The sequence below is a fragment of the Sphaeramia orbicularis genome, chromosome 5 (genome assembly GCF_902148855.1).
Source record: "Sphaeramia orbicularis chromosome 5, fSphaOr1.1, whole genome shotgun sequence".
Taxonomy (NCBI): Eukaryota; Metazoa; Chordata; class Actinopteri; order Kurtiformes; family Apogonidae; genus Sphaeramia; species Sphaeramia orbicularis.
The window spans coordinates 58182453-58197122 of NC_043961.1; the positions used below are offsets into that span (position 1 = coordinate 58182453).

Here is a 14670-nt window from a genome sequence, read left to right on the forward strand (position 1 = left end):
AGCAGCTAGTGCATTGAAACTCGGGATGTAATGATTACCGGTATAACAATAAACCACGGTAAAATTGCAAACGGTTAGTATTACCTGTTTAAATTCTAATTATCATGATAACTGTGTTTGATTAGCGCACTTTTCTGGAGAAAACGCCTATGTAAAGATCTGCTTTTATGTCAAATATTTGAGTATAGTTTTAATTTATTACAATTTTGATTTTATAAACCTAATATTTGGAACCAATATTCACTTTTACAGTCTTTCAAAAGGTTCGTTAAGCATCTGTGTGTTATTTATGCAATAAATTCTATACATTTTTCAAATCGGATTTTATTTTTGTGTGTGTGTGTGTTTTCTGGCCTTTTATTTTGATTTAGTAGGTTAAAGGGAAAAAATAACAGACAAATGATATAAATGAAGTTGTGCTGAAAAAAAAGATCCCAAACATGGGTATAGTAAACATTTGTTTATATAGTATACAAAGGCAAATCAAAAGTACTGAAAAATGGACAAAATAGGCTCAGACCACTAAGGGTTAATATTTGAATGTTTCTGCAACAGAAAGTACATTGTCCCAATTATTTTATTTGGTTTTTTTGTTGTTGTTGTTTTTTTTTTCAAAATACAACTTGGTTAAATTATTTCAGTGTGTATTTAAGTACTTTTTGAACATTTTGAGCACAATTTCAACAATACCACGATAATACAGGGTGGGGAAGCAAAATTTACAATGAACATTTAGTTGTTTTTTCTCAGCAGGCACTACGTCAATTGTTTTGAAACCAAACATATATTGATGTCATAATCATACCTAACACTATTATCCATACCTTTTCAGAAACTTTTGCCCATATGAGTAATCAGGAAAGCAAACGTCAAAGAGTGTGTGATTTGCTGAATGCACTCGTCACACCAAAGGAGATTTCAAAAATAGTTGGAGTGTCCATAAAGACTGTTTATAATGGAAAGAAGAGAATGACTATGAGCAAAACTATTACCAGAAAGTCTGGAAGATACTATTAAAGAAGAATGGGAGAAGTTGTCACCCCAATATTTGAGGAACACTTGCGCAAGTTTCAGGAAGCGTGTGAAGGCAGTTATTGAGAAAGAAGGAGGACACATAGAATAAAAACATTTTCTATGATGTCAATTTTCTTGTGGCAAATAAATTCTCATGACTTTCAATAAACTAACTGGTCATACACTGTCTTTCAATCCCTGCCTCAAAATATTGTAAATTTTGCTTCCCCACCCTGTAATGATAACTGATAATTTTGGTCACAATAATCGTGATATGCAGTTTTCATATTGTTACATCCCTAATTGAAACGCCACCAAATGGCATAAAATAACACATGAAAGGATGAAAATGCGTACACATAGCACACCAAATCCAATAAACTGGCGTCACATACAAAGCGATTTCATGAGCTCAGTCTGTCAGCTGCCTCACCCAGAGTTTAAGGACACGCTGCCACAGTCAGCCACCAGCAGCAAACCAACGCACACTGCAGTACCTCACCAAACTCCTACCAAGCATGGATAAAAGTTTAAAACTTAAAAAATGTCAAAAAGACTTTTTAATATTCACATTTGTCATTCTGTCTTGCAAATCAGACTGGAGTAGATCATGAGGCTCTTTTACACAACTATAGACTGAAGTAGAAATCATTATGAATACAATAGTTTTGAATCGAAAATCAATTCTGAATTGAATCGTAGCCCCAAAAATCGGAATCAAACCGTGAGATAGTAAAAGATTCACACCCCTAAAAAACTGTGTTGTTTGTTTAACTCTTTCATGCATGAATTATGAGAACCTTAACCATGATTTTTCCCCCGTTTTAATTCCTCTTTAGGCATGAAAAAAACAAAAAAATAAAACCAAAAAACAATGCAACTGACAGCTTTTTACGAACCTATTTTTCATGGAGTTGCAAAAATGTCCACTCAATTGGATATGATGCATTTAATTTTTGAAGCGCAGAAATGTGTATTTACTGGTATACTGTGAAAACTATGAAATAAAAACACTTTTAATACCGCTAATCTGATGTTTTCTCATATTTAAACATACTCTAATACTATGATTTTTCCCCCATTTTAATTCCTCTTTAGGCATGAAATAAAACAAAAAAATAAAACAAAAAAACAATGCAACTGACAGCTTTTTATGAACCTATTTTTCATGGAGTTGCAAAAATGTCCACTCAATTGGATATGATGCATTTAATTTTTGAAGCCCAGAAATGTGTATTTACTGGTATACTGTGAAAACTATGAAATAAAAACACTTTTAATGCCGCTAATCTGATGTTTTCTCATATTTAAACATACTCTAATACTAGTTATTACTCACTTCATGGGGATAATATGCAAAAATACTCATTTTGTTAAAGAAAAAATGATAATTACAGTCTAATAACAATTGATTTACACTCAAACGTGTGACTGCAGATCAGGTTTCTCAAGAACAGCAAAGTTACATGATGCATAAGTGTACACTGTGTTGGCTGATATGGAACTAAAACAGCAAAACCCATGAATATAAAAGAGAAGAGCAGTAGAATAGCTGTCCACTGTAGTGACCAGTATGCATGAAAGGGTTAAGCAATGTGATCTATGAAATCCCTTGACCTCATGACCTGTTTGTTTTGTTTTTTGTTTTTGAATCTATAAAAATCACAAAACTCTCATCAATAAGGTGTTCAAAAAAAAAAAAAAAAGTTACGAAGACAAAATGTTGCCGCACTAACCATATGTGATGATACATAAGAAGAAGCCCAGTTTCCACTTACCAAAGTTGACATTGTAATCTCCTCCACGTTCTCGGTACATTTGGTAGACAAAGAAACAGGAAACAGGTTTGAGCAGCAGGTTGAGAATAGCCATTCCTGCGCTGAAACGAAAAGCGTCCCGCCCCCTGTCCAGTGCAAAGTCATTCAGCGGGTAATATATCCCAAAATGGATGATGTCAGTCAATATCGTCACGGCCATTCCCATCAAAAACTGTGTGAAAGGAACAAAAAAAAAATGACAACATCTAGAAAACACATTACAGGGCTTTTAAACTTACAATGTACGAAGAGTGTGAAAGTGCTTTGATGCTGCTGACATGTCTTAAACTGCAGGGGAGGGCCCCTTTCAACTATAGGTGCATGGAAAATAATCTGATTTCAACTCCCTCAACTGCAGAGAAGGCTGTCTTAGAGGTAACGTGATGAAAACCTTCCCTTGAAAATACACTGACAGACCGTCCAAATAAAAAGATGAAAAAAGAAATATGACTTTATGAGACTATCTTCCTGACAAAGTAAACTCATTTTATACACTTGTCAAAATGAACTCACAAGTTGATACTCCAGAAAAACACAAAGTGGGCTACATATTTCATGAGGATATAGGATGATATCATCTACAAGTGAATTATACAGTGAAAGATGTTGCAAAAGTACAAATAAATAAAGTGTCTTTCTATCAACATTTAGTAGCTTTTTTTTTTTGCTGTTTGCAGTAACTGTGCAACCACCAAGGGAAGGTTAACATCTGGTCAAAAAAAAACAAAACACTACAATAATCTACAACAAACTTATATTTTTGGGTAGGTAATTACTTATATTTTCAGGAAAATGTATTTTGAAATGAGAAACAACTGTGAAAAACAATCTGAGGAGTGTTATAAATGTAAATGTTTGGAAAGTGACACAGTTTTGTGCCGTCATTCTGGGTTCATTTTATAAACTCTCATAAATAAACTAAATTCATTCCAAATACAGTGATATTTTAATATTATATTATTTCTGTTGTTTTTACTTGGTATTTTTATTTCACTGTTTTTAAGTGTACAGCTGCTTTTATGTCTTTTTAATCTATTCTTGTATTTTAGTCTGTTATTTTGCTCTTTATTCTTCTGTACAACACTGTTTTAATTGTACAGCTGTTTTTATGTTTTTAATCTATTCTTGTATTTTTCTTTCATTTTTGGTTTTTCCCCTGTAAGTCGCTTTGGAAAAAAATGTCTGCCAAATGCATAAATGTAAATGTAAAATGTAAATTTATGTCATATTCTAAACACACAGTGTTTAAAATTAATAAAAGAATATATCTATGCAAAATGCATTAGAATATAATGTTAATATTATTTGTATGTTGTAAATATTGTAGAGCTGAAACGATTAATCAACTCAAAGTGATAAAAAAAACGCTTATTGTGACGCATAAAGAAGCTTCAGTTCAGGAAAACTGCAATAGAATATTTCCCTTCAATCGATTCGAGTTGATTAATCGAATCAGGAATTTTTGCATTCACTTCAAGCACCTAATTGATTAATCGGTTGCAGCTCTACTTTATATTTTATCGTGTTTTTTTTTTAACCATTGTTGCACTTCATTATGAGCCTAAATGTATAAAAACCTAAAACATTCTCACAAATCTCTGCTTAAAGTTGCTATGCTGTCATGTTACTGGACTTAAGCTGCCATAGTCCAAAATTTGTTTACACAATACATTACAATTAGCATTTACTTACCTGATGACTCACTTTATTTCCTCTACAAGGGCACTTCGATTAGATTTTTTTTTTTTTTTTTTTTTTTACACCTAATTGCTCTTTGCATGGATCACTTATCTTTCTAATAATTGCTCTGTTTGGCGTTATTTGGATTTTATTTCCTTACAATGCCGCTGCAGAAGGTGATAATTTCCACCAATGAATATTCCGGACTTTATATTAGAGCTGCAACCGATTAATCAACTCAAAGTGATCCAAAAAAATCATTCAACCACAATTCTACTGAATCAAAGTTTTGTTTCCTTCATTTCACGGCTGTTAAAGATTGGTTCCACTGTTGTGTTTCACATGGACGCTTATTGTGACCCACAAAGAAGCTTCAATTCAGGAAAACTGCAACCGGATATTTCCCTTCAATCAATTTGAGTTGATTAATTGAATCGTGAATTTTTGCATTCGCTTCAAGCACCTAATCGATTAATCGGTTGCAGCTCCACTTTATATTTTAGCGTGTTTTTTTTTTTTTTTTTTACCATTGTTGCACTTCATTATGAGCCTAAATGTATAAAAACCTAAAACATTCCCACAAATCTCTGCTTAAAATTGCTATGTTGTAATGTTTCTGGGCTTAAGCTGCCATAGTCCAAAATTTGTTTACACAATACATTACAATTAGCATTTACTTACCTGATGACTCACTTTATTTCCTCTACAAGGGCACTTTGATTAAATTTTTTATTTTTATTTCTTTTTTTTTTACACCTAATTGCCCTTTGCATGAACCAATTATCTTTGTAATAATTGCTCTGTTTGGCGTTATTTGGATTTTATTTCCTTACAATGCCGCTGTAGAAGGTGATATTTTCCACCAATGAATATTAGAGCTGCAACCGATTAATCAACTCAAAGTGCTCCAAAAAAATCATTCAACCACAATTCTCCTGAATCAAAGTTTTGTTTCCTTCATTTCACGGCTGTTAAACATTGGTTCCACTGTTGTGTTTCACACAGACACTTATTGTGACGCACAAAGAAGCCTTAATTCAGGAAAACTGCAACAGGATATTTCTTTTCAATCAATTCGAGTCGATTAATCGAATCGTGAATTTTTGCATTCGCTTCAAGCACCTAATCAATTAATCGTTTTAGCTCTAAAATATTGTTAAAAAAAAAAAAAATGTATATAGGTGTACCATTCTCTTCAAATGGAAGGACTCATCACCTCCAACACATGATCAGTGGATCAGAGACATCATGCTTAACATAAAATTAGAAAAAATTAGGCGCACCCTAAACAACTCTATCAATAAATTTTACAAAATACAGGAGCCTCTTTTACACTGTGTAAATATATTACCTGGCCTGGAACTTTAAATACATTTTAGGTGTTTATATCGCTACTGACCTGTTTTGTTTATTTATTTTCTTTCTTTCTTTCTTTCTTTCTTTCTTTCACAGTACCAGAATGCACTGTCATGACTGTCTTTTTATGCGTGTCTTGTTTGTATTGCCTTTTTTTTTTCTCCATGGGTTCTGTTTGTTTATCATGTCCGGTGTCAATCTCTGTATCATGAATATGTTACCTGAAATTATAAATGTTATACTTGTTAAATGAGAAGTCCTATAAATGTTGAAAAGTTCTATAAATAAAGTTTTTTAAAAAATGTATATGGTATTTATAACTGAAATAAAAAAAAATCTTTAATTTGATAATTACTTTTGCTGTCCAAACCATCAAAACTCTTTCTATTTAGGTATGATCAAATATTTTTTTCCTCTAAACAATTATTAGGTCGTAAAATAAAGGGTTTAAGGTACACACTGAATACATTTGAGGATGAAAATGTCAGAGGAACTTCACTTTTGAGAACTTTGTAATTCTTGCAAAAAATAGATTAAATTTTTTGTCCATCCGTGATGCAGTAGTTTTTGATATTTTTCATTTAAAAATATTTGAAACTAAACATTGCCTTTTGAGTCTGTTTAAGATGGCATTTAGACCTTTACAATTATGTGTAATATTTGTCTTAAACTTGTCTGGTTCAAAAGTTATGAATCAAAAAGTAGTGTTTCTGTCCATCTGTCACGTCCCAGTACCATCCTTTTCCTTCATTTTCCATCGTGTCCTTCACTTTTATTTAACGTAACACATACTGAATCAGCCCATTTGTTAAAGGGCTGAAAACAGACATGATACAATTTGTGCAGAAGCTTACATTAGTGAGACTTACTAATGTATTTAACTGATTAAATAGAATAAAATGTGGTCCTTGTAAATGACACAAGCTAAACGGCTCCTCTCTGGCTACTGAAAACATGTCCAGTGGTGTGCAAAAATATTAAAACACTGGTCAAATCTTTAGAAACTGGTGGTTTATTTGTTCCCAGAGCCTGAATAATTTCACTTTTTTGCCACTGTAAAAGGTACTGAGAATATTTCACCTACAAATGTATCATTCCAGTCCTTTTCTTTTACATTTTACTCTAAGATTTAGTGTGCCCCCCCTTGGCAACAATCATAGTAGCGCATCTTTTTCTGGTATTGTGTCGATGTATTTTCTGAGAGTTTCAACCCCATTGTCATTCCACGCTCCCAGAAGCTCATTCCTGAGAGTTTCCTTAGAGTCTCCTTAGATCGGGGGTCTCAAACTCATTTTCTTTGATCTCAAGTGGGCCGGACCAGTAAAATAAGAACATAATAACCTATAAATAATGACAACTCCAAATTTTCGTCTTTGTTTTAGTGCAAAAAACCCCCCATTAAATTATGAAAATACTTACTTTTCCAGACAAAGAAGATGTGAATAACCTGAAAAAAATGAAATTTCTTAGAAAAATAATGGCAATTTTAACAATATTCTGCCTCAACTTATCATCTCTACATGTGCATTATGGATCGGGTCTACACAGACACTAAACACTGAGGAACAGGCAGAAAATTGTTAAAATTGTGCTTTTTTTTTTTTTTTATTTTTTATTTTTTTTAGACATTTCAGGTTGTTCATATTTGTTCAGATTATTCACATTTTATTGTTGCAGGATAGTTTGTAAATGTAAATATGTTCATAATTTAATGTTATTTTTTGCACTAAAACAGACAAAAATTTGAAGCTGTCATTATTTATGGACATAGTGTAATATTTTTTCACATCAAACTGAGAAAAAAATATACAGTCATTATTTTCTGTAGGTTATTATGCTATTATTTTACTGTAGATCATGTTAGTTTTTATGTGGAACCTGAACTAAAATGAGTTCCACAGCCTTGACTGGGGAATTTTTTGCACTTTGCAAATTCATCCCTTGGGCCAGATTGGAACCTTTGGCGGGACGCATTTGGCCCCTGGGCCGCATGTTTGAGACCGCTGCCTTAGATTGTTGCCAAGGGGGGCCACACTAAATCTTAGAGTAAAATGTAAAAAAAAACGACTAGACTGATAAATTTGTAGGTGAACTATTCTTAGTACCTTTGCCTTTACCTTTTGCAGTGGCAAAAAAGAGAAGTTCAGGCTCTGGGAAAAAAATAAACCACCAGTTTCTTAAGAGTGTTCTAATATTTTTGCACACCACTGTGCATGTTTTCAGTAGCCAGAGAGGAGCCGTTTAGCTTGTGTCATTTTACAAGGACCACATTTTATTCTATTTAACCAGTTAAATACATTAGTAAGTCTCACTAATGTAAGCTTCTGCACAGATTGTATCATGTCTGTTTTCAGCCCTTTAACAAATGGGCTGATTCAGTATGTGTTACGTTAAATAAAAGTGAAGGACACAATGGAAAATGAAGGAAAAGGATGGTACTGGGACGTTTTTGATTCATAACTTTTGAACCAGACAGGTTTAAGACAAATATTCCAAATAACTGTAAAGGTCTAAACAGACTCAAAGGGCAAAATTTTGTTTCAAATGTTTTTAAATGAAAACCATCAAAAACTACTGCGTCACAGATGGACAAAAAATTAACATCTATTTTTTGCAAGAATTACCGTTCTCAAAATTGAATTTCCTCTGACATTTTCATCCTCAAATGTATTCAGTGTATACCTTAAACCAGGGCTGTCAAAGTTATTTTGGTTCAAGGGCCATATTCAGCCCAATTTGATCTCAAGCGGGCCAGACCAGTAAAATAATGACTTAATAACCTATAAATAATGACAAATCCAAGTTTTTCTTTTTGTTTTAGTTAAAAAAAAACAAAAAAAAAAAAACAATTAAATTACGAAAATATTTACATTTTACAAAAAAAGATGTGAAAAACCTGAAATTTCATGTGAAAAATTAGTGCAATTTTAACAATATTATGCTTCGACTTATTATTTATTCATGTACATTTACACACAGTGTTACATAAATGTTTGGTAACAGGCAGAATATTGTTAAAATTTTGGAGTTTGGAACTAAAATTTGAACAATTTTTACAATATTACATCTCTTATTATTATGATTATTAACACAACTACAGATCACAGTGGATCCATAAATGCACCAAACATTAGTAACAGGCAGAATATTGTTAAAATTGTACATTTCAGGTTGTTCATCTTAGTTTTTATTTATGTATTTATTTGTATTTTATTGTGAAAGAATAGTTTTGTAAATGCTAATATTTTCAAAGTGTAATGTTATTTTTTTTTCACTTGAACTTTTTCCACATAATTTTTCACAAAGAAAATTTGTCGTTGTCATTATTTATGGGTTATTGTGTTGTTATTTTTACTGGAGATCACATTGATCTGTATGTGGAACCTGAACCAAAAGGATTTGGACAACCTGGACTGTTCAGGTTCATTTTTGCACTTTCATCCCGCGGGCCGGAATGGAACCTTTGGCGGGCCAGATTTGGCCCCCAGGCCGCATGTTTAACGCCTGTGCTTTAAACCCTCTATTTTTCAACCAAATAATTGGTTAGAGGAAAAAAAAATATTTGATCGTACCTAAATAGAAAGAGTTTTGACAAATGGCAGTGTTCTAATATTTTTGCACACCACTTTAGCTTCTTACTGAAAAAAAAAAACAAACAAAAAAACCCTGAGATATGGTGGTTTTGTCTCATCACTGTGGGAATCTACTGCCGTCATTTGACTTTGAAAGCCGAGGCTACTCTGCTTTAAACTGAAGGGAGTTTTGTTTGAAGGGATGCTCACAGATTGGCCTAGATTCCACAGACAAATGGGTTAGCGTGGACTCATGGTACCATGTGTGCAGGCGCATGATGTTAAGATTACAGCTTGTGTGAAAGTACCGAGGTGAAGACTCACCATGAGCACAGCATCGATGGAGTCCCTCTGTGCGATGGCCCAGACCCCGATAGCTAAGACAGTGAAGTTCCCCCAAGAGAAGGAGGGTGGCAGCCACGCCATGCACCCCCTACAGAAAACAGACAATGAACAAACTCCACCGATTATGCAAAAAGATGGTAAGTGGGGTTTAAAGGAAAGGCCTGAATCGTCATACTGGGTTGATACCTGGTGAGTATAACAGTATTTGTGTGTGCATGAGGTGGAGGTTGGCAGAAGAGGAGAGAAATTCCTCAGGTTTGTGAAAAACTGTGCGAGTACTCACCATACTGTAAGCAGCCAATGCACCAGGACTATCGCCTGTAACACAGAGAATAAAAGAGAAAAAACACAAAAAACTGTCTGTAACACAAAGCATCATAATAGAGATTCACTGTCAATTCATGTCATTATTAGTTTTTTTCAATAATTAATTAAAGATTTAGAGTATAAGATGTCGAGATAGATAGATAGATAGATAGATAGATAGATAGATAGATAGATAGATAGATAGATAGATAGATAGATAGATAGATAGATAGATAGATAGATAGATAGATTGATTACAAGCAAATAGTTAAGGATATTTTTAATTTTTTGGCTAATTTTTTTTCAGTTGGGATTCTTGCACAGCGCTTTTTACTTTTTTTGTGTGTGAATTGAATCGAAACACGTTTTAATGACCAGACATACAATAGTTTTATTTACAAATGGCATATATGACAAAAAAAAATTACCCATAAAAAAGAAATATCCTTAACTTATTGTTTGTAGTATAGACAGACAGACAGACAGACAGACAGACAGACAGACAGACAGACAGACAGACAGACAGATAGACAGATAGATAGATAGATAGATAGATAGATAGATAGATAGATAGATAGATAGATAGATAGAAGGGTTGAAAAACACTGGCTTAGCTCATTAAATTGCTTTAGTTTTGTCATATCATTCCGTTGCAAAGCATGCACTGTTCACATAAATTACTGATCACATGTAAAAAGTACAAGTTCAAAACTTCAGAGACAGAACGATAGGTAGGGGTCAAAACACGGTTTTCGAAGTCTCTCTGATGGGACATTTTAGAGACAAGTGGACAGATTAGTGTTGCTAAATGACCTACATTTATACTTTTAAATTCATTTTTGCTTTAGTTGGACCATAAGGGATCATCCCAAAAATTTCTTTTAAAAAACTGAATTTTTTTTGGTTATTCACAGTTACAGTTTTTTCCTGTTATTTTACATTTGACGTGCAAAATCCCAGTCTATTTCTGTCATTTCATTGATATTTTCCTGTATCTTGAAAATACAGGAAAAATCTGTAAAATAAACAGTGAAAATTCTGTTAAATTACAGATTTTTTTTACAGTGTACGTAAACATATGAGCACAACTGTATATTCATGTGCACACACACAGATATCCCCTTGAGACCCAGGATAGATAGATAGATAGATAGATAGATAGATAGATAGATAGATAGATAGATAGATAGATAGATAGATAGATAGATAGATAGATAGATAGATAGATAGATAGATAGAATCTATAACTTCAGAGCACAGACGACAATCTCAAAATGCTTGTTTTAACCGATCAAAATCTAAAATCTGTCTTTCAAACAGCCTAAGGTGTAGAAAAGCTAAATATTTCACATTTGAGAAGGCGAACGCAACCATGATTAATCAGCTATCAAAATACGTAGCTGTTTTTTCCCCACTTTCATCATTTAATCATTACAGCTCTAGGCCAAAACAAGACTAAACCCAGAACATGTGATCAGTTTGTAGCTGCATGTGAAAAATCCTGAATAGGGAAAATGAATGAACACAGTATGAATACGAACATCTGAAGGAAATTACAGGCTGTCCAATGTAGTTGTTCCAACTACAATGTAAATCACATTCTGAAGCCTTCTTTTTTCAACTTTAGGAAACAGGACAAAAGGCATTATTCAGTAATGATGTTCCCTTTTAACAGTTTTGACATGACATGAGTCATGCTTGTTCGCCATTGTATGTTCCTCTTTAAAAACCCAGTAATGATCACAAACACCCTGAAATGTCTCATTTCTAACAAACAAAACAGACAGATGAGATACAATAAGGGGTTAAAGTGAATAATGGAGCAGCATCTGAGTGAAATAGAGGTTTCTGTTTTATTTATGAGTAGACTGATGAGTCTAATAATGCTTTGTAGACTTTTCTTATAATTTATCAGAACACATATGAGATTATAGCAGTGGTTCCCAACCTTTTTTGGCTCGTGACCACATTTTAACATCACAAACTTCTGGTGACCCCAGACAAAATGGAGACATTTTTTTTGGTAAAATTAATCTGTTTTTGATCATGTAAGAGTTTGCTATACTATGTTGTGAATAAACCTTAATTTTAGATGACATTTAGTCTATATAATGTATATTATTATGGATGGAGGCAGAAAAGCCAGGTGTAGATTACTGCACAAAGGGAGAATTTGATTTTCCTTGGTCAGGATATGTGCAGTCAGTCCAGCTGTTATTTACAAGGCTGACAATTAATACTGAACAAACAGGAACTGAAACTATTAATAATGAAAGAGCTGCAGCATCTGAAACTGACCACAGTGAACATTTGACAGATAAACAGAACCACAGTGCTGCAGTTTCAGACTCACAGTTTGTCATGTCTCTCTAAACTCACCATATATTTTTTATTAGCCATTTTTGCTTTTTTTTTTTTTTTTTTTTTTTAATTTAGCAATTATTAGAAATTTCAGGTGACTCTATTTGAATTCCAGGCGACCCCACATGGGATCCCGACCCCAAGGTTGAAAAACACTGGATTACAGTGTCATTTTCTTTACTGTTTAGTGCAGGGGTGTCAAACTCCTTTAGTTCAGGGGCCACATTCAGGCAAGTTTAAACCCTAAGTGGGCCGAACCAGTAATGATAAGTAAATAATGTAAATTCCAAACTTTCTTCTGTGTTTTAGAGCAAAAAGGTCAAAAATGACATCATGAAAATGTTTACATCTACAAACTATCCTTTGAAACAATGTGAATAACATAAACAAGCCAAAATTTTGTAGGAAAAATAGGTGCGATTTTTACAATATTATGCTTCAGTTTATCATTTACACATGTACATTAGAACTTACAGATCACAGCGGATCTACAAACACACAAAACATTTAATAACAGACATAATATTTTAAAATTGCACGTCTTAACACATTTTAGGTTGTTCATATTTCTTCAGGTTATTCATGGTTTTTGAAAAATGAGAGTTTGTTTTAGTGTAAATACAGTAAAATTACATGAAAATATTTACATTTTCAAGGAGAAAATTTGGAGTTGCCATTATTTATAGGTTATTATGACAGTATTTTACTGGTCTGACCAAGTTGAGATTGAATTGGTCTGAATATGGAATCAGAAATAAAACGATAGATAATATTTTATGGGTAAATTTTGCATTTCACAAACTCATCCCACGGGCCAGATTGGACCCTGTGGCGGGCTGGATTTGGCCCCCGGGCCGCATGTTTGACACCCCTGGTTTAGTGGAAAGTGTGTCAAACAGGAGGAGGCTGACAAACAAACAAACAAACAAACAAACAAACAAACAAACCAGATCTGAGCAGCTAAGTCTTAGCAAACACCTGCCACCGACTTACAAACAATCATGTGGGCTTTAAAGTATGGAAACAGCACCCTCACCTTTAGATTTATAGCTGGGATTTCCATAGCGGTCCGTTTGTTCAAAGCAGATCTACTCTGATCCCACTCAAGTGTTTCAACTTGTCGCTACATGAAACAAAAAGTGCGCAGGTTTTCTGTGCTGCAAACTTCTGCCCAAAAACTCCTCCTTTCTCAGATGAGCCTGCAAACACAAACCATGTGACAGCGGCCTGACTGGCGCCCATGTGACCCCCCACCCCCACCCCCACCCCACACACACACACACACACACACACGCACACACACACACACACACACACACACACACACACACACACACACACACACACCCCTACTCCATCCACTCCCACTCTGCGCTGAAACCACATGCGCGTCAACATCGGTCACAGTGCGTGTTTTCCCAGCCGTCAGTGCGCGTGGAGTCCCTCCTGTGGTTCCACTCTGAATGATCAGGAATGTAGCGTGTCTGAAGGTAGAGAAAAGACACACAACACACTTATGGTTTATGTGTCAATCATGTACATAGACATGGGATGCGTGACAGATGGTGAAGGTTGTGTGTGTATAGTTTTTTTTGTTTGTTTTTTTTTTAAATCACGGTCAGATGATTTCAGAAGCTTGTGACCTAAGAGTAATTTGATCAGTAGTGATTTTTTTTTTTTTTTTTTTTTTTTTTTTTTTTTACAAGTGTCTAGATTTATGAGTTGATATTTGACCAGTAAATGAGAGCAGATCTAACCCAGCCAGCATGTCCATATGGGCCCCAGAAGGGTTACAACTGGGCTGCATATAAGGGTCCCATGTGGGTTTGTCTGCAGTTTCCATGGTGACCCCACATGTGTTTGCCCAGATCAGAATCCGAATCAAAGTCAGAATCAGAATTAAAATCAGAATCTCTTTATTGTCATTGTACTCCTTACAGGTCTCCCAAAAAGCAGCACAGACAGACTTCAGCTGATTCAGAACTCTGCAGCTAGGTTATGAACCAAAACCAAGAAGAGAGAGCACATTACTCCAGTGTTGGTTTCCCTGCACTGGCTACCGGTAACCTACAGAACTGATTTTAAGATACTACTCCTCACGTATAAAGCTCTAAATGGAACCGGACCAAGTTACATTGCAAACTCACTGATCAGTTATGTACAAACTAGAACACTGAGGTCATCAAACGCAGGGTTACTAGTGACTCCCAGAAATATTA

General features: G+C 34.3%; 1 protein-coding gene across 2 annotated transcripts in view; it reads right to left on the minus strand.

Moving 5' to 3' along the window:
• Window positions 1-13640, minus strand: part of agtrap (angiotensin II receptor-associated protein) — a 38169-nt gene extending 24529 nt beyond the window's left edge. Inside the window, exons 1-4 of one of the 2 annotated variants that reach the window (XM_030133404.1) lie at window positions 13488-13637; window positions 10068-10102; window positions 9764-9872; window positions 2793-3003 (exon numbers count right to left, since the gene is read on the minus strand). In XM_030133404.1, coding sequence (XP_029989264.1) covers window positions 2793-3003; window positions 9764-9872; window positions 10068-10102; window positions 13488-13514 — 382 coding nt within the window. In that variant the 5' untranslated portion in view covers window positions 13515-13637. Of the gene's footprint in view, window positions 1-2792; window positions 3004-9763; window positions 9873-10067; window positions 10103-13487 lie in introns of both variants that reach the window. The other variant, XM_030133405.1, reaches the window with a different exon arrangement.
• Between the last annotated feature and the right edge of the window lie 1030 nt (window positions 13641-14670).